Raw genomic sequence first — 13,079 nt, 5'->3', positions numbered from 1 at the left:
ATTCATTCTAAAAAGGTATAAATCACCACATTAATCTGATTAAACAAAGTTATGCAGCGTTTTGATTTGTGGTTGTATTTGTCTAGATAGAATGGTGCAAATTGATAGATATAATTTGTATATAAAATATAAGTGTGAGTATATAGGAACATAAAGCAAGAGTTGTATATTAAATCCAATTATACTTTTAAAATATAGCTTCATGTAAAATTGTACGTGAAAACGGTCGGGAACCATTTAACTATTTAGTGTCAACAAGCAATACGATGCTAAAATATTTCTTTTAAGAAAAACATATTTTATATTGGCTAAGATAAAAAACGGTATCACTTAATTGTATGGAAATAACGTTCAATCAGTCGGGAATTTCCAATAACGTTTTCATCCCTGCCACTAGTTGATTTATGTTACCTAAAATTATTTTTCTTTTAATATATTGACGTGCAATCCTTCTGCGTGTTCGCAAAAAACTAGTTGATTTATGTTTGGACATAAAGAGAAATAACATTAGAGAAAATCTTGAGAAGAAAGACAGATAGAAATCCAGGTGTAGGTAAATGTTTCAGATGGTGGTTATTGAGGGAATCAATTAAACATGCAATGCAACAACAAATTCAAGTCTGAGTAGAATATTTAAAAGTCCTTCATAACATACAACCAAAATTTCAAGCTCTGTACATTTTTATTGCACGGTTAAACAGTATATATATGTTACATTTCCCATGGCTATATTACCTAGGCTCAAGGGGGATAGTTGGGAGGATCCTCAAGAGCACAGAAACACAGCAGCACAGCATTTGATCACTATCGCTGCAAACCAGCCAGGCCGGCCCGGCCTTCCAATGATCGAAACAGGCAAAAAGGACGGGACAGAGATCGAGAGAAGAAAAGGGGAAAAAAAGATCCAGCTACATCCAAAATGACCCATCTGGGCATCTCAATCAAGAGGCTGCTATCTCGATCAAGAATCCGGCCCAGAACACCTACACTATTAGCTAGCTAGCATTGGAAAAGTCCCATGGCTGACCCGATCGATCAAATTAACCGTACGCGCGCGGTTAATTGAGAGAACCTGGCGGCTGCGTGCCGGCGACGAAGAAGCGGCCGGAGGCGGCGTCCTGGCTGGCGTAGTACACCGTGCTGGGGCTCACGTGGTTGTGCGTCCCCTCGTACGTCGTCACCACGTAGCTCGGGTCGTCCTTGTCCCGCTCCACCCTCTTCTTCACGTTGCACCCTTCCGTCGAGCACCGGTAGTAGTTCCTGCAACGCACAATCGATCGATCGCTGTTAGTTAGCGATGTCCATTCATTCATTGCCAGGAAAGAGACTTGCACTTGCACATATAGTATATGACGATGGAATTCGCGTGATTAATTGCATCATCGGTGTATTTGATGATCGAAGTGATGGCGACGACGACGACGACGGGATGATTTATGATGATGATATGATCATCTTGAATTTTGTGAAGGGGATATGATTTTGGTTTAGTTGGTTAGTTAGTACCTTGGGTTGGGGCTGTTCTTGACGGACTTCTTGCCGTACTTGCGCCACTTGTAGCCGTCGTCAAGAATCTCGATCTCTGACTTCGTCCGGAACGCGATCCGCTCCGTCCGCGGCCTCTCCACGGCCGCCGGCGCCGGCGCCGGCACCGCCTCCGCCGCGCTCCTGAATTTTCCCGATCAAATGCCCCCAATTCAGACCAAATGAACAGGTGATTGCACACTTGAGAGTAGTACTCTACTTGACAAGTGACACACGCCACTAGCCACTCACCTTGTTGCGTTTGCGGCGGCGCCATCCGGCAGCGCGGCGGTGGGCGCGCCATTGAACACGGCGGCCGGAGGCGCGTCGTCGAAGAAGAACTCGGAGATGTCGAACTGCGACCCCGACGGGTCGGGAAGCGGCGGCGTCGTTGCGGCGGCGAGGGCGGCGGAGAAGCTGGACGCGGAGCTGGAGGTCGAGCTTCCCCCGTGGGAGAAGTACGATGACATCGAGTAGGCGGCGTCGCCCGCCGGCGCCGAGAGGCCCGAGACCGGGTGGTGGTAGACCGCTGCGTGCGCGCCGACTGCCGCCATGGCCGAGTACGAGGCCGGCGCGAAAGCTCCGTATTTATAAGGATTGGCGCTAAATCTGCATGGATATGAGGGGATGATGTAGTGGTGGCGGGGTGGATTTGTACTGGTAGTAGTAGGCGATCGAGAGGGATGAGATCGATCGTGATCGATCGCACGCGGGGCGCGGGGGAGCTGGTTGTGTTGTGTTTGTGTCTCTCTCTCCGGGAGGATTTTGCCGGCTTCGCGGTGAGCTTCGTGAGGAGGGAGAAGGTTCGGAGCGGGTGCGGGAGTTGCCGCGCGCGCGCCGCCGCTCGAACGCACGCACGCGCGCACGGCGTGCCCACTTATTTTAGCAGCATGGCGGAAATGTCTCCGGGGGAAAGACTTCGACGGGGTGCGGTCTTCGCCTCTTCGCCACGTAGTTGCCGTGGGGGCCTTCTCACACACCCACGGTCCATCCGGTTCAAGCCGCTTTCTTTGTTTGGGTTCCCTGCGAGTTGGTTGGTGTGGCTAAACCAAGAAATTTTGGGAGGGGGTGAAGCTAGGAGATAGGATAGTCAAGAACCGGTTAAGAAAATTTTTTAGATATAGTTTATTTATTTTCATTAAATATGCACTCACTTAATTTAAACTCAGACGCTTATATCAGTTTAAATTCGATCTAAAATAAAACAAATTAAATGAGTGGCATCTCTCTTTATTTTATTTTAGCTCCGTCTACTTTGGACTGAGCAGCGATAGCGATTTTACCCACGGATACTGTGTTCGATAGGCACGGGCATGTGTTCGACATGTCTGACATGATGCTCCCAAATCATATGTGCTGATTCATAATCTCTGTTTAGTTATCTAGCCATGCATATATTATCGATGTTTTTAAATACGCACCCGACACCGACGTGGGCGTTGATTTTTGCCTGCTAATACTATCGTGCTCCGATTGTCCAAGAGGTATCGGGTCTTGGATCAGGTGTGTTCCTGCTTTGCCCGAGTCTAATCAAACCTATTGACAGGAAAGTTAGAGATATTGTAGCTACCACAGTTAAATCTGGTGTATTTATCCTTTTTCGCTTCAGCCATTATTAGTCATGTATTTTATGCCTGTAAGATCCTTTTTATCCCTTAGCAAAATTTCACACCCTATCACATTAAATGTTTAACACATGCATGGAGTATTAAATATAGACGAAAAAATAACTAATTACATAGATTGCATGTAAATTACGAGACGAATCTTTTAAACCTAATTGCGCTATGATTTGACAATGTGGTGCTACAGTAAACATTTGCTAATGATGGATTAATTAGGCTTAATAAATTCATCTCGCGGTTTACAGGTGGATCCTGTAATTTATTTTGTTATTAGACTATATTTAATACTTCAAATATGTATTCGTATATCCGATGTGACACGTCAAAACTTTACATCTGGATTTAACACAACCTAAGTTGTTTATGAAAGTTCACCGGTCGGAACATGGCTCATTGAATAATTAGCTCAAAACTCATGAATTTCGTCAAATTCCACATAATCTCACATATATATATATATATATATATATATATATATATATATATATATATATATATATATATATATATATATATATATATATATATATATATATATATATATATATATATATATATATATATATATATATATATATATATATATATATATATATATATATATATATATATATATATATATATATATAACTTCGCTAGAATTTCATCTAAAGAATTTTTCTCATGAGACACTACCCACTTAGGTAGTGTTCGTTTCTACTTAAGATGGAGATGAAGTTATGGAAAAAAACAACAATGTCATTAGCTCATAGTTAATTACATTTTAATTATTACTACTATAGATAAACTTTAAAAATATTTTATATAATACATTAAAGCAGCTATTATATACTCACTCCGTCGAAAAAAAACTTAACCTAAGAGGGGAATCTCGACAAAGGAGGTTGTCCAAATTCTTTATCCAGGATGGTCCCATCCTCTTCAAGGTTAAGTTTATTTTAGACGGAGGAAGTAGAAAGTTTTAGTGCAAATGCACCATTCAACAATTTAAAAAATATGATAACGAAAATTTCATGCCTATGCGGCTATGCCTACCAAAACTGTTTCATTTGATACTAACAATCACTGTCAATAATCAATATTTACTTCTATTCGCCCATGTTCGGCCAGCAGGCGGGCACGGCCAGGCCACGGTCACGCTCTTACCGCCGATCGCCATCACCCCCACCGCCCCACAGTACAAACCATCCAACCCCAGCCGCCATCCGATGGCGTCATCAGCAATACGCCGAGACGGAAGTTCAAGTTCAATCATTCGAGCTTTTCGTTGGGGGCTCGGCTGGTACGGTCCCAAAAATGACGGTATTCTCCGGAAAAACATATAACAGGTTCGTAGCACTACAAACGTACACTATCGAGCACTGTGGTCACTTTATTAGTATTTTCGCTTTGCTGTCGCTTTCGTACTCCCGAAAAATTTAGAGCCGAACACCGTGCAGAACTGCAGGAATTAAGCATTTAAGCGTTACCCGTGGGCTCGGATTCCTCATTCCTCGCAGCTTCCTGCCTGCCCGGGCTGCAGGATGAACAAGCTGATTATTATTGGTCGTGTAACGACGAAGCGCCCGGTCCTTGTCGCCGGCCGCTGCCGAATCCATCTGCGTACGTGGTTCGGCGGGCACGGTTGACCTCCGCTGATCGATCGCTCGCTTCGCGGCTTTTGCGTGGTGACCGGCCACGCATACCACACCTAGTAGTAGTAATAGTACGAAGTACTACTCCCTACTTCCTCTGTCCAAAAATAAAAAGACAAACCTGATTTCCGTGCTCAACGTTTGACCGTTCGTCTTATTTAAAAAAATATAAAAAAAATAAAAAGACAAGTTATGCATAAAATATTAATCATGTTTTATCATTTAACAATAATAAAAATACGAATTATAAAAAAATTTCATATAAGACGGACAGTTAAAGTTGGACACGGAAACTCAGTGTTTGCCTTTTTTTTAGACGTAGGGAGTACGTATCACGCATCCAATCCGGTGTCCGATGGGCGACGCTGATGGCTCGCGCGATGGTGGGTGGCGGCGAACACATGCGTATTATCGGGGTGCGCGTGGCGGGGAATGGATGCGTATGTGCGTGCTTGTGAGCGTGTCCACGTCGCGCGCGGGCGCTGGTTGGAATCGGATAGGGCGTCGTTGTGTCACTTTTTTGCGTCGTCCATCCGTCATTTTTTTGGGGGGGAAGGGTGAGCCGGCGGACGCAACCGATCGACGGGTGCGAGACGGTGTAGTGTGTAACCGTGCGATGGGAGAAAGTCAGAAAGAGATAGCACGTGACCTCATGAAGAGTAGCAATCGGATTGGTTTTCTAACGCACGGAGCAATCGAACGATATATGCAAACATGATTCGTCCGAGGAGAAAAGAAAAAAAAAGGAAAATGATGCAAGCATGATTGAAAATGGGATATTGGTACAATATTTTCAGCTTCTTTTTGTTTCTTTGAACGAGAAGGCAAAGAGCCCTGCCGATCAATTAAGAAGGAAAAAAAAGACAACCCATTTGTGGAACCTTAAAATGAACTACTCTTGTTTCTAAATATTTGACACCGTTAACTTTTTAGCACATGTTTGATCATTCGTCTTATTTAAAAACTTTTGTAAAATATATAAAACTATATATATACATATAAGTATATTTAACAATGAATCAAATAATAGGAAAATAAATAATTATTTAATTTTTTAATAAGACGAACAGTCAAACATATTTAGAAAAGTCAACGGCGTCAAATATTTAGAAATGGATGGAGTAATTAACTGTCAACTATTTTAATGATCTAATCTACATGAGTTGATTTGCGTTTTAAATATTGTTCTTTTATTATATTGTTTTATTTAAAGTTAGAACAATAGCTCCGTGAATCAATCAAGGGAATAATAAGGGCTGGTTAATCAAACCTATTAAAAATATCAAACCACGAAGGCTACAGTAACATTGAGAGAGTAGTAGTAGTACATTATATACTGCACTCATTAGAAATGCTCTTCTCCTCTCATCCTTGTTGAGAGTATATTATATTTACCTTCTTAATTATAAATTTGTCATTATGTCTCCCATCCCAGTAGCGCCTCAACGAGTTAGATAATGATATTGATGTTATTTTAATATTATTTATGTATAGTTTTCTTCCTGATTCTAGTTTTTTATTACCACTTTTCCTTCTTCGCTAGTTAATTAACGACGCTAGCGAACCTAGAAAGAAAATGACTGAAATCTTTCATGCTCATCTAGCTCGTGCAACGTCTTTTCTCGGGTGGCTAGTGTAATTTGGTCGGGGTGTCCCACATAGATACATACTCGCACCATCTCATAATATAAATGATCTTAGAGGGATATAACACTTGTCTAGATTCGTAGCCTTAAAAAGTGTCACATATCTATTTAAAATCTCTTATATTATGAGACGGAGCGAGTATATTATAACTGTAAAAAGGTTTAACGATATTTAAGGATCTATGTTAGGCCTTAATTAGTAGGTACGCCCTGGCAGCGACAGCCCCTTTTTCCTAATTTAGTTTCTTGTGGTTTTCTTGCGAATGTGTACGGTTGCTACGACACCAAGGCACGCCTAAGGTTAAGAGATCAACGGGACCACTGTCTGGACAATTGTGATTGATGAGATCGATTATGAGAACCAAAAGCTAGCGACCAGGCATGTTATAGGAATCAGCACTGCAATACGTCCGACTCCCATCTTACCCAACCTCACCTGCCAATCGTTTCGCTCCACGCAGACCAGCTTCTCTCCATGTGGACCAGGGCAATTAGCAGCTAAGAGCTGGTCGGATAAGAGTCGTATGTCACAGTCGTGTGTATAGCATTTTCGTATAGGAATCATTTTTTTTCTTTTCGAAATGTAGGCAATGCTCTAGGAATAATCGTACGGATAAGCGCCGTGGTGGCTGGCTAGTAGGGATGGCAATGGGCCGGGTCGGGTATGGGTAGAGGAAAACCATGCCCGACCCGATGCATGACATTGCCCACCCGAACACTACCCATTAGAGTTAGCGGACAAAACTCCATTCCCGTACCTATGCCTAGTGGGCCGGGTACCCAATGGATCTCATATGAATAACAACTTGAAAGATATGTAATTTATCAAAGAGTAATAAAATCAATAATTTACCAAATTATCGGTTATCAACAATAATTTGAATTACATCACAAGTTGATCACAACTTAGTATCAGTTAGTATCACAAATGAACCAAGAGAAATGGTATAAGAATTAAGAAATGAGTTGAAATTAGCTAATACATATGTATCGGGTCGAACATAGGTTACCCACAGGTAAAAAATGAAACCCGTCTATTGCCCATGACGTCTTCAGGTCTCGGGCGGGCATGTCCATGGGTAAAAAGTCACACACACGCCCGTGTCCATTGGGTTGGGTATCCACGGATACCCGGACCCATGGATAAAATTGCCATCCCTACTGGCTAGCAGCCACTTGATAGCAAAATATGCGCATAATACAGGAACATAGCATAGTTAGGACAAAATTATGCGCCTCTTGTTTCCATTCCCAGGCGACTGAAACTATCAAATACTTCAATACTATTTACTCCGTCCCACAAAACCTGACGTTTAAAGATTTACTAGTGTCCCACAAAACATGTCGTTTAATTGTCATCTGTTTTGAATTTTTGAATATGCTCATGATTGCTTTGCTACGTGTAATTTTTGTGGCCATAGGTTCATAGACATATAGGTACTCTTGTTGAATGCACTGCACTCAGTGAAATGACAGCTGATTATTAATAAGTGAGAGCAACATGATCATCTTTTCTTCAAGCTACTAATTTGCTTTTTAAACCTTAAAGCATAATGTTTTATGAGACAGAGAAAATACTCTGGAGTCGAGATACTAAAAGAGAGCCATATCCCACATGAGCACTAGCAACAAAAAAAGCTGGCACAAACACCACATCCCACATGTGCTCCCAAACGACCAACCATCCTCACCCTTTCCTGATTTAAGAAGCTTCCACGCGCACCCGAACCAAACACAACTCCATCAAAACCATCAAAGCCAGGTGCCCCCTCGTGATCGCGATCCGATGCCGATCGTCTGTGACTTGCCCGCCCGATATATATTTCCTCTCTTCTTGGAAGGCTCCACACCGCTCGCCCGCTGGATTGGCACGCAGCGCCTGGTTGGCTGATTCGGTGCCCCCTCGCGCTCGCGCACGCCTATCAATTCCGTTGCTTTCTGCAGCGACGAGCCGGCGCGAATAGGCAGGTGTGTTTGCTTGCGTGATCTGATAGCGGCGTTCCCGGCCGAAGTGGCCGCGCGCGCCCGCCGATCCGCGACACCACGAGCAATTAGCGCCTAGCTCGCGAGAGATGCATATGAGAGCAGGTACAATAGTACAATAGTAGGCTATAAGCCAGCTACAAACATATTTTAAAGAGATAAAGGAAAAGAGAGAAAAGCAGTGGGCTACAGATCTGTAGCCAGCTACAGCACGGGCTTCAAGACGTAATGTGTGTATGACAGGTAGGACCAGATATTAATAGTATAGTAAGCAGCTATTATATGAGTTGGTTATTATATTGACTATAAATGATTTAAAGTTAGTAGTGGGCTATAGTATTAAACTTGCTCTGAGGCGCATCAAGTCAGCGTCGCGATCGCGGGCGCCGCGGAACCTGCCACGAACGTCGGGCCGTTTCAGTTAGCTGTTGGCACAGAAGCGGAGCCTTTTCGCCGGACGGGCACGTGGCGGGATCTGTGCTTTTTTGTGAGAGCTTTGGTGCTCATCATCTTGGTTACGTGTACTTCGCTCTCGTCGTCGAAAACAATCAGCAATAACGACGGTCGAGAGGTGACGTTAAATTCGCACGATATGTCGTAGTACGTCATCAGATGCTAGCGACGCTAGCTTCCGGTTAATCAGAATGAAGGAATTTTATGAGGCCAGTATAATTCTACCGGGCATCACAGAAATTAATGAAATGGAAAAAAAACAAAAACACATTTCCCTGTACAATAGTAATACGTAGTTGGCCATGTTATATTTCAACTTTTTTCCTCAAACTTTCAACTTTTTCATCACATCGAACTTTCCGAGGCACACAAACTTCCAACTTTAAGCAACCAAAACTAATTAAATAACACACTGCACGTTTTATTTAATTACTAAAGCAGGACAAGTACATACTCACTCAACTTGTACTAAATTACACAAAATAAATTCCCAAAGTTGCCAAAGAAACAGCAAGGTTGCATGCCCTTGCGACCGTAAAAGAAGAACCAGTCGATCATACTACTACCAGTATTATACTGTACAATACTAGCCACAAAAGACGGGTCGTGCTTTCCCATGATTACAGTTAATATAGTAGTATTGAATTATTGATTCTTGGTAGTCATTTATAGTATAGATTCTAGAAGGTCTTTGTCTGAGGTCGATGAGTTGGCAGTCAGTGATTGTCATAAACAAAAACAATAGGGAGTTTATCTTGAACTTTTCGGAAAGTAACCAAGCAAATCCAAGCTAATAGTGCAGGGTGCCTCTCTTTTGTCTTCGTCTAGAGCCTGTCTGTTTTTGTCTCGTTGTTTGGGGAATTTTTTAGTTTTTAGTTTTTTTTTAATATTTACAGAAATAATCTATCGACAAAAAAAATTGCAGAAATAGCTCCTGCCGCCCAAATGGTGGGCGGCAAGCTGACGTGGCAGACGGTGGGTCGACCGCGCCGTCTGCCGCCGTCGGCCAAAATTGCGATTAGGCCCTTGCCGCCCAGGGGCTAATTGCAATTTTGGCCGCCCATAAAGAGCTTGCGGCCGTACTTTTTCATCTGGGTCCCTTGCCGCCCCAGGGACCCAGATGAAAAAAGTACGGCCAAAAGATTTTTCTATGTTATGTTAATAATAAATAAAGAAGTATTTATTGGTAAAACTTGTTAATATTGTTATAAAAATGTATTGAAGTTGGTTGTTGCGCAATTTCATATGTTAAGTGAGGTATTATTTTGTACCTTATTCGACGTATTAGTACTCGGATAATTTATATAGGCCTATCGCAGTCTGGGTCGTAGAAACATTATATGGACTTAAACAAGGAGAATTATGTAACATGAAGAAATAGTAGTACAATTTGAACATGATACAACTATTTGCATTGCGGTTACATAGATGATATTAGATTCGAACTAGGAGGGAGGTAGTGCAATAGTTGAACACAACGACGATGTAGTAATGGGACAAGGAAGCATGACAGTAGAAATTTCAATATGCTAAGTTGTCCGATAATAGCTAACCCCTACGTGAGGATCCCTCTCCTCTTTCAAACCGCGCTTTAGTAACCCTGTATTGCTCTAGTAGTTCAAGCTGCACAACACGGCTAGGTGGAGTTAGAACCCTTCTGGTATCTATCCATTCTCTGTATTGACATCTCCTTGGTGGTTCCTGGGAGGAAAGAATAGATGTAAAGCAAGCAAAGTTAGTAAATGTTGTGAGAAAATAAGGATTCATGTAATCAAAATATTCTTACCATGAAATCGTCGTCAAGAATATTTGGACAAACAAAGAACCTTTGACCCAATGTTGTAGGATTTATGGAACGAAGAACCTGACAACGATCACCACACCTGCATCTTGGACGGGCTTCCCATGGAGGGAGTGCCGTAGTTAGCACCCGCCAGTCGCTCTGTTGTTCACGACATTGTCGTTCATAAGCCGCTTTTCTATGTAAGTATTGCTCAATACTTTCGGATGCGAAATACCAGCGACCTTGTAAACGGTGGTTAGGTCGAGAACGGGATTTTCTGTATCGACCCACTCGATGTATGCGCAAGCCGTAGTGCGGGTCTACCGAATAGAGTAGTGTTACGAAGAATAAAGCGATTGCCCATACGGAATGAATAAGCATGTGCAGATAATAAAATACCTCACGGTCATAGTTAGGGCACCTAAAAAAGCGCCTTCCTCGAATATCAGGATTCCTCGAAGCCATTAGTTGGCATCGATCACCGCATAGGCAGAGAGGACGCTGGCACCAAGGTGGTAGTAGGTATACACAAGGATCGCTACGCCAGTTTGGATCCTCAACACCCCGGCGTCTAGCCATTGACGAAAGCCGGTCGGATTTGTAATGAAGCAAGTGGGGAAGAGAGTACTGAATGTGACTGAGTTCTGAAAGATTGTGAGGCCTCACTCATTAAGGCGACTTATATAGGCGCAAAAAATCGAGTGATACCCCTGACATGTGAACATGGTGGGGTATGGTGGGTACGCCTGATTGGCGCCGAAAGATACATGCATGATCGGCGCCGAATGTTACATTGGTCGTATGCGCCAAATGGCGGGCAAATACTCGTATCACACGCGAATAAAGGAGGCTGCATCGGTGCGGCAGAAAGTAGTCGTGCATGCGCCGAAAGGTATCGTGCACATATAACAACAACGTAGTCATTACACAAGCATACAGTACTGGAAAGTGAAGCAAGTAAACAAAGAGAAGACTGCTCAACTGGCCCTGCCCCGCGCCGCGACCACGCTTGGTCCTCCGGGCCTGTGCTCGCACATGGTCCTGGGAGTAGGTGAAACGATCCGGTGGCACAGTACGGGTAGACGAGTGTCCCGCGGAGGAGTGGCCTGCGCCTGGTCCTGCGTCTGCACCGGCGGTGCGCCTCCCAGCTGTGAGGGGCCGATGACGTCCTCTGTCGAGCCTGAAGCGAAGTCGAAGTCAGTGATGTCGAAGAGCACGGTGGAAGACAGGAAGCGGTCCGACGAGGTCCCAGCATGGTCCAATGGTGGACCCTGACTCGACGTGCCGGCTGCCTGTGATGCTGACCCTGCAGCCTGGGAGAAGTGGGCGGCCTGCGTCATAGCGAACTGGGCGAAACCTACACATCGACAACGGGACCCTTGTAAGCTAAGACATAAAATGTATGTAAATTGATTGTGGAAGTAATGTTGTTTTTTTAAGTACCTGTGGGGGGCACAACAGAAGGCCTAGCCGAGGAAGGCGGGGTGCTGAACGGTGCACGAAACCCTGAAGCAATCGGCAAGTGAAACGGCTCACTTATATGTGCGAGGCATGTATAGAAATAGTAATAAAAATACTTACCTCCGTGCGGAGGGGGAGTCGGCCTAGGAACGTGCGCAGCTGGACGGGAACCAGACGGTACGGGTGGCCGCTGTACAGCTGCGTCTGCCCGAGCAACGTCGTCTGCACGACAGGTGAGCACTCGGAGAATCGAGCGCATCGACTCCACCATCCGCGTGTACGTCGTCAGGTGCTCCTCTACGGGTACCAGAATCCCCGCGCCTAAACGTTGGATCGTCATTGAACCGTCAACGACGACCCGGTTGATGTCGTCGACCTGCATGGTTAATTTGTTCGTAAATATTCGTAAAATTTGACGAAGAGAAAGACATGAAAACATAAAGGAATGGTGCGATGCAGGGTACTCACAACACGAGCGAAGTCCTGGTCGTGGTGCCTGGCGTAGAGGTCTCTAGTGCTCGCAACGTGGGGCTGCTGCTCCAAGGGAGCGAAGGTGACCCTAGTACGGGTGCGTGGCTGGTACCAGCGTAGGTAGGCCTGGTACGACTCCTCAGCGTGTGGCTCTCCCTCGTGGTCCACGACCTCCTCGGTTGCGAGCAACCAGTCCTGAACAAAAGTCGCCAACTTGGCGGGCCAGTCGCCAGCTGACTGCTGACCCTTGCGCGAGTACCTGCGAATTAATGTGTAATATTAGTGTGAAACGACAGATGTTACAAATTATTGTGAACAAGCAGATTTTAATGCAACAACGGAAAGCGTAGTGCAAGATCTTACTGGTGAACAGCAGCTGGGACGGTGGTCGGAAACGGTACTGGAAAGAGCTGACGGAAGCCGAACTGCCGCATCACGCGGAAAGAGGCGTGAGGCTCAACGCAGATGTCGAAGACCATCGGAACCGTAGTCATCTAGT

The 13,079-nt window shown here is 44.3% G+C and overlaps 1 protein-coding gene across 1 annotated transcript; it reads right to left on the bottom strand.

The window, feature by feature from the left end:
* Positions 1-652: 652 nt before the first annotated feature.
* On the bottom strand, positions 653-2,260 carry LOC4339451 (probable WRKY transcription factor 50). The gene is made up of 3 exons (XM_015782400.3): positions 1,777-2,260; positions 1,507-1,668; positions 653-1,260 (listed from the first exon to the last, which is right to left on the bottom strand). Exons 1-3 carry the CDS (start codon positions 2,076-2,078, stop codon positions 1,059-1,061), a joined length of 666 nt encoding a protein of 221 aa, XP_015637886.1. The 5' UTR covers positions 2,079-2,260; the 3' UTR covers positions 653-1,058.
* Positions 2,261-13,079: the final 10,819 nt, after the last annotated feature.

The sequence above is a fragment of the Oryza sativa genome, chromosome 5 (assembly GCF_034140825.1).
Source record: "Oryza sativa Japonica Group chromosome 5, ASM3414082v1".
Classification (NCBI taxonomy): domain Eukaryota; kingdom Viridiplantae; phylum Streptophyta; class Magnoliopsida; order Poales; family Poaceae; genus Oryza; species Oryza sativa.
This window is presented reverse-complemented; position numbering and strand designations above follow the sequence as displayed.

Bases quoted from the DNA above. Each gene is read 5' to 3' on its own strand.
- LOC4339451 (XM_015782400.3), bottom strand. From the start codon at position 2,078: ATGGCGGCAGTCGGCGCGCACGCAGCGGTCTACCACCACCCGGTCTCG. The intron at 1,669-1,776 runs GTGAGTGGCTAG...GGGAAAATTCAG, and splicing joins GCCGCCGCAAACGCAACAAG to GAGCGCGGCGGAGGCGGTGC. The intron at 1,261-1,506 runs GTACTAACTAAC...TGTGCGTTGCAG, and splicing joins AAGAACAGCCCCAACCCAAG to GAACTACTACCGGTGCTCGA.